The sequence below is a fragment of the Macroventuria anomochaeta genome (assembly GCF_010093625.1).
Source record: "Macroventuria anomochaeta strain CBS 525.71 unplaced genomic scaffold BU25scaffold_38, whole genome shotgun sequence".
In the NCBI taxonomy this organism is placed as follows: Eukaryota; Fungi; Ascomycota; class Dothideomycetes; order Pleosporales; family Didymellaceae; genus Macroventuria; species Macroventuria anomochaeta.
The window spans coordinates 193327-199326 of NW_022985399.1; the positions used below are offsets into that span (position 1 = coordinate 193327).

Sequence of the window (6000 nt, forward strand, 5' to 3'; positions counted from 1 at the left end):
TGTCCAGAGATAGAACCACCCCAAACCTACCTTGATTTTTGTCCTCACAGGTGCACCATCTATCGCCTATCCGAATTCACTCTCCGGTCCTTGTAATGTGGGTTTTGACTTGGGACAGCTGAGGCCTGCGCAGCTGTCTTTAATTGAGAGTGCTCTTGATCATCCAATTCCTGTTGTCTGAGCATTATAGCGAGATTGTTTGTTGCCAAGATGGTGGCAGGACAGTCTTCACCCAGGATTGGCTTCATCTTCTCCTTCTCTTCCTCTGCTGTTTTGTTGAGATGTCTTTGCTCTCTAAGGGTAACAGTGAGGTTGTTCATCGCCCAGATGGTGTCAGTATGATCTTTGCGCAGGATTTGCTTCATCTTCTCCAGCACCTCCTTTTCTATATCTGCTGTCTGGTCGAGATGTCCTTGCTTGGCAAGCGTGCTGGCGACATTACCCATTGCTTTAATAGTATCAGGATGATCCTTGCCCAAGAGTAGCTTGCGCTTCCTCAGCACTTCCTTCTGCATCCAAGCTGCATCTTCTAGCTGCCTTGCTGCGCGAGCGTGATGGCTAGGTTGCACATTGCCATGATAGTATGAAGATGATTCTTGCCCAGGATTAGTTTGTGCTTTTTTAACACTTCCTTCTGCACCACAGCTGCGTCGCCAAGCTGCCCTTGCTCTCTAAGCGTATTAGCAAGATTACCCATCGCTGAGATGGTCAGGATGATCCTCGCCCAAGATTAGTTTGCGCTTCTAACACTTCCTTCTGCATCACAGCTGGATCACCTAGCTGCCATTGTTCTCCAAACATATTTACAAGGTGGATCATGGCTGAAATGACGTCTGAATGATCCTCGCCTAACGTCTGCTTCCACTTCTTCAGCACCTCCTTCTGCACTGAAGCTGTGTCGCCGAGATATCCTTGTTGTCTGAACGTGATGGCGAGGTTGCTGATTGCCCTGATGGTGTCAGGATGCTCCTCGCCAAGCATTCCTCTCCATGCCTGCAACACATACTCCTTGACTGCACGCGCTTCTGGCCATCGCCCAAGATGTGTGACTGTCACGGTTGAGATGTCTGCTTGTAGTCGACCGCATAGGCGCTTACCTACTGATTGGTTGCTACGTCGCACGACTACATGTTGACAGCTACACAACATCAACGTAGACATTTCCTTATGTATAGCTCCCCTCCGTAGCATGTAGAATAATCAGTTCACTCCTTCAATCCTTCCCACATGCGTACTGTCCACGCTCCCCAATAGTGACAAACTCTCCCACACTTGCCATCTTGTCAACAAGTTCTTCGGTGACTCCATTCAACGTGTCTGTCACACCAACCAGCGCTGCAAAGCTCGCCATCGCATGCAGCACCAGCCGTAACTTGTCTTCTGAGGGTCAGCCATAGCTCCACACAGCTTCTACAGCTTCCACGCCAAGTCCAAACGCTGCCTGGCCAAGCTTACTCTGCTCCTCTGCTGTAAGGCGGTCGTGGCCCCAAGCATCAGCTTGTGCATCGCAAAGCTCTGCTGCTCAGCCTTCCGCTTCATAAGCGAGTACTTCTGCAGTGCAGCAAAGTACTCTTCAATCTTGTACACATCTACTGCCTGCGGCGGAGAGACTAGGCTCTTCCAGCTAGTGCTAGCCTTATCCTGTGTGTTCTGCGCCCTCCACCACAGTGCTAGCGCAAAACAGCTCGAGGTAGATGTCGTCGAAGCTCAGGAACGATAGCATCGTCATCAGGACCGACGCCTCTGCACACTGCCCGGCAACAGAAGCATACGACGTCTCCCGTTGATGTCAAAGATATATGCACAAGCTCAGCGAGTCATAGGCTGGCTAGGGGGTCATGACAACGACAGCCAGATTGCTTTCGACCTGCTCCTTGTGCTAGGGCGAATTCCCATCGCACACGAGATACAAGCTGATTCCGAATGGCGACGTGCTGTGGATGCCGTTATGAAAGATGGAAATCTGCACAACGTGGAACGCCTATTCAACCCAAACCGGAGGCCGGTTCAAGCGGCTACCTGGCTAGTCTTGCTTCCACTCTTGAACTTCTCTATGGTAATTCTTCTATCTGGTCGACGTCTTCTTCAACGCTATTCGGATTTTGTGCTCTGCTGTTTCCGATCCACGATGCCCTGGCTACAGAAACCTTACCACAATGCAAATAAACTGGGACATCTGAGAGCACAAGTATGTGCTGGGCAGAACCAATCTCTCCCCCATCTGGCCCATACAGTGAGCGGATGGGTTTGTGAGAAGACCACGATTGATTAATTGCCCTCTTGGGACTGATTTTCCGGAACGAACAAGCAAGTGTGGTTCACGCCTAGCTACAACATGTCAGCCTCCGAACTCTACCTTGAATTTGCACTGGTCAGCCTACTCAAGATAGAGTCAAGACGCGCTACGACACCCCACACCACACAGGGTTTGCCCTCTATTGGTAACGTTGATGGGCACACGCTCAGCCAGCCTTGACTAACACGTCCTGCCTGCACGCGCCTTGCCTGCACCATCTTGCCTGCGTCAGCTTATGCGGCACAGCCATGCGACGCAGCACAGCCCAGTGATGGCTTGCTCACGATGGCAAGAACCCTCCGTCAGCCTGCTCGCGACCTCCAGACCGTAGACGCTTCCAGACACCGCGCTCAGCTATGCACCTCTGAGCCGACATGGCCATCACGAAAAAGGGTCCCGTTCTGCGCGTCACCGGCCTCGCAGCCTCGCAGCCAGACGAGGAGCTGACGGCATCACTGAAGGCTGCCATCAACGACAACCTGACAAACGAAGAAAAGTCAAAGACAGACGTCAGAGTGGCTATTGTGCCCTCCTGCTACAACGATGAGGAAAAGGTCGCGCTGGTGGAGTACCGCGGCGGGATGCCTGCGTTCCTGTCGGCGCTGATAGCCAATCCGCTGGAGGAGTGGCAGGTAGAGATGGGCGACACGGACGTCAGCTTCGACCAGCACTTCTTCGGCTTCACCCAGCTGTATGCGTCGACGCCTGACGCACCAGTCGTTGCAGAGTACGCACCATGTCGTTTTGATCTCTCTAGACGGCCTGCTCTTAACTGTATGTTATTGCTGTCTAGCTGCTGACTCTATGCGCGCAGTGTGATCGCCATCACCGGCCTTGACGGCCACGCGTACGGCTCGTGGCAGGGCAAAGGCAATCTCGGGCGCATGTGGCTGCGCGACTTCCTGTCCGAAGACCTGCCGTGCTGCCGCACCATGATCTACGGCTACAACTCGAAGCTGTCGAGCTACGGGGTGGATACGATCATGGACTACGGCCGGGGCCTGCTAGAGGAGCTCAAGAAGATCCGGAGCACAGAAGAGGTGAGTGAAGATGCGGGCTGCTGCTGTGAGAGTGCGTGAGTGCGTAAGCGCAAGGCTGACAGTGGCAACGCGCTAGCTGCGACAGCGGCCGCTCTTCTTCATCGCACATAGCTTCGGCGGTATTATACTCGCCCATGTAGGTCGCATGCTCAGGAAGCTGCGTGCACAGGGCTAAGCAGCTGGGCAGTGTCTCGTCAAAGCGGCCCAGATAACGGAAGACCATCCAACGATAGCAGCCCTTCACAGAGCAACATACGGCATGCTTCTGTTTGGGATTCCGCACAAAGGTCTCGTGGTAGACGACATTCGGAAGATGCTGGCCGGAGAAGACGGCCATCCGCGGAGAGCGCTGCTGGATCAGATTAGGGAAAAGTCTGATCTGTTAGCATCGCAGTTAGACAACTTTAGGAATCTTATTGAAGACCGCAAGCTAGTGAGCTTCTACGAGACAGGGCAGACGCGGCAGCTGCAGTTTGTACGAGGCTCTGAGACAAGCAAGATGCAGGAAAGGCTGACGCGATCGTGACAGGACAGCGAGGGCAAGCGATGGATGAGGACTGGCGAGTTCATCACGGCCGTAGACAGTGACTCGGCGCTTCTCCAGCTTCCAGACTCGACGGAGGAGAAGATCCCTCTGGACGCTGACCACTCGATGATGGTCAAGTTCGATAACAAGAACACTCGAGGATACAGCAGCGCGCGGGACAAGCTTAGGCAGTTTGCGCGGGATGCTACAGGTGTGGTGGCAGGTCGATTTGGTACGTAGCTGTGTCACTTTGAATTAATATTTGCTCTACCAAGCAAGGGGCTGTGTCTGTTCAGCTACCCTTGTGCTTGATCGTAGCTAACGATCCTGCCTCCTAGCGCGAGCGCAGAACAGGCCCAAACCGTCGAACATGGTACCGTTTCCACGAGACTGTGCATTTGTGGGCCGAGAGGACGTCCTTGCAAAGATCCAGGAGATTCACAGAAACTCAGCTTTGCGAGGTCACGGCCGGGTAGCGCTTGTTGGTCTAGGAGGCGTAGGGTACGTTTTGCCGAACACAAGCGGTGGCAGACTCGTGCTTATGCTGTTCGTAGAAAGTCACAGATTGCTATAGAGTACGCGTACAGAGCCAGAGAGGCTGCGCCGCACATGTGGGTGTTCTGGGTACACGCGAGCAACGCCGCCAGGTTTGAACAAGCGTACCGAGAGATTGCAGTTAGGGTCGAGCTGCCGGGGCACGATGACCCCAAGACAGACATCCTCCGCTTGGTGCACAACTGGCTCTGTGACGAGAGGAACGGACGGTGGCTGATGATCCTCGACAACGCTGACGACGATCGGGTGTTCGCCTCTGCCAGTACCACCAACGACTCGGGTAAGGCTGCGCAAGGGCTTGGACCCGCTTGGGAAGCGGCGGTGCCGTTGGCAAGCTTTCTTCCGCAAGCGGCGAGCGGCTGGATACTAGTCACCTCGCGCGATCTGATTGCCGCGGTGAACCTAGTGGGAGCACGACACAACGTGGTTCAGGTGGAGCCGATGGGCGAGCGCGACGCCCTGACGTTGCTGAAGTCGAAGATGCAGGTGGACGAGTCGTCTGAAGGCGACGCGAGAGCGCTTGTGAAGACACTGGAAGGCATCCCGCTTGCTGTCACGCAGGCGGCTGCGTATATCGCTGTAAGAGAGCCAAGAATCACCTGCTCCACGTACCTCGAGCTGTTCCGCGAGAGCGTGGAGAATCAAGCGCACCTCCTAAACGACAAGAAGGCAAGAGACATAAGGCGAGACGCTAGTTCAACAAGCGCAGTCATCACCACCTGGCAGCTATCGTTCGAGCAGATCCGGAAGACGAGTCCCGACGCAGCGGACCTGCTCTCGCTGATGACCATGTTTGACAGGCATGGCATTCCCGAGTACGTGCTGTACGAGGGCAGAAGCAAGCTGCAGTTCACTGAGGCTGTGGGAACGTTGTTCCACTTTTCGCTGATCAGGGCGCAAATTGGAGAGCAGTCAGGGAAGCAAATGCAGGAGCAGTTGCTTGAGATGCACGGCTTGGTGCAGCTAGCGACCAGGAAGTGGCTCCAAGGACATGGCCAAGTCGATGTGTGGCAGAAGGCGTCGCTGCGAATCATGGCATCAGAGTTTCCAAGCGGGCAGCATGAGACGTGGGCGGCTTGTCGGACTCTGCTTCCACATTCCACGAAGGTACTTGGCTATAGCATGGAGGATAACGATGCAAGGCTAAATCGAGCGACGATCGCAACCTACACAGCGTGGTACCTGATGCTGATGGGGCAGTATGCAGAGGCGGAGTGGATTGGGCGAAGTGCAGTGGCGGCAAGGGAAGAAGTCCTTGAGCTCGAGCACCCTGACACGCTCACCAGCGTCAGCCATCTTGGGACAGTGCTGGAGAGGCGGGGCAAGTACGAGGAGGCAGAAGCGATGCATCGACGAGCGCTTGAGGGGTACAAGAAGGTGCTTGGGCTAGAGCACCCCGGTACGCTCACCAGCGTCAGCCAGCTTGGGTCGGTGCTGGAGAGGCGGGGCAAGTACGAGGAGGCGGAAGCGATGCATCGACGAGCGCTGGAAGGAAGAGAGAAGGCGCTTGGGCTCGAGCAACCCTACACGCTCACCAGCGTCAGCAAGCTTGGGTCGGTGCTAGAGAGGCAGGGCAAGTACGA

The 6000-nt window shown here is 55.1% G+C and overlaps 2 protein-coding genes across 2 annotated transcripts in view; one reads left to right on the forward strand and one right to left on the reverse strand.

Moving 5' to 3' along the window:
* Nucleotides 1-611: 611 nt before the first annotated feature.
* On the reverse strand, nucleotides 612-1488 carry BU25DRAFT_181340 (uncharacterized protein). Its single transcript, XM_033700917.1, has 2 exons — nucleotides 1098-1488; nucleotides 612-1049 (listed from the first exon to the last, which is right to left on the reverse strand). The coding sequence occupies exons 1-2, from the start codon at nucleotides 1189-1191 to the stop codon at nucleotides 709-711; spliced, it is 435 nt and encodes a 144-aa protein (XP_033557459.1). The 5' UTR covers nucleotides 1192-1488; the 3' UTR covers nucleotides 612-708.
* A 901-nt stretch (nucleotides 1489-2389) lies between these two features.
* BU25DRAFT_442687 (uncharacterized protein) overlaps nucleotides 2390-6000 on the forward strand; it is a gene marked incomplete at its 3' end in the record, with an annotated part of 4252 nt that continues 641 nt past the window's right edge. Inside the window, exons 1-7 of the mRNA XM_033709319.1 lie at nucleotides 2390-3023; nucleotides 3111-3336; nucleotides 3413-3472; nucleotides 3524-3811; nucleotides 3866-4094; nucleotides 4201-4363; nucleotides 4417-5994. Of these exons, the coding sequence (XP_033557460.1) occupies nucleotides 2671-3023; nucleotides 3111-3336; nucleotides 3413-3472; nucleotides 3524-3811; nucleotides 3866-4094; nucleotides 4201-4363; nucleotides 4417-5994 (2897 nt within the window). The 5' untranslated portion in view covers nucleotides 2390-2670. The remainder of the gene's footprint in view (nucleotides 3024-3110; nucleotides 3337-3412; nucleotides 3473-3523; nucleotides 3812-3865; nucleotides 4095-4200; nucleotides 4364-4416; nucleotides 5995-6000) is intronic.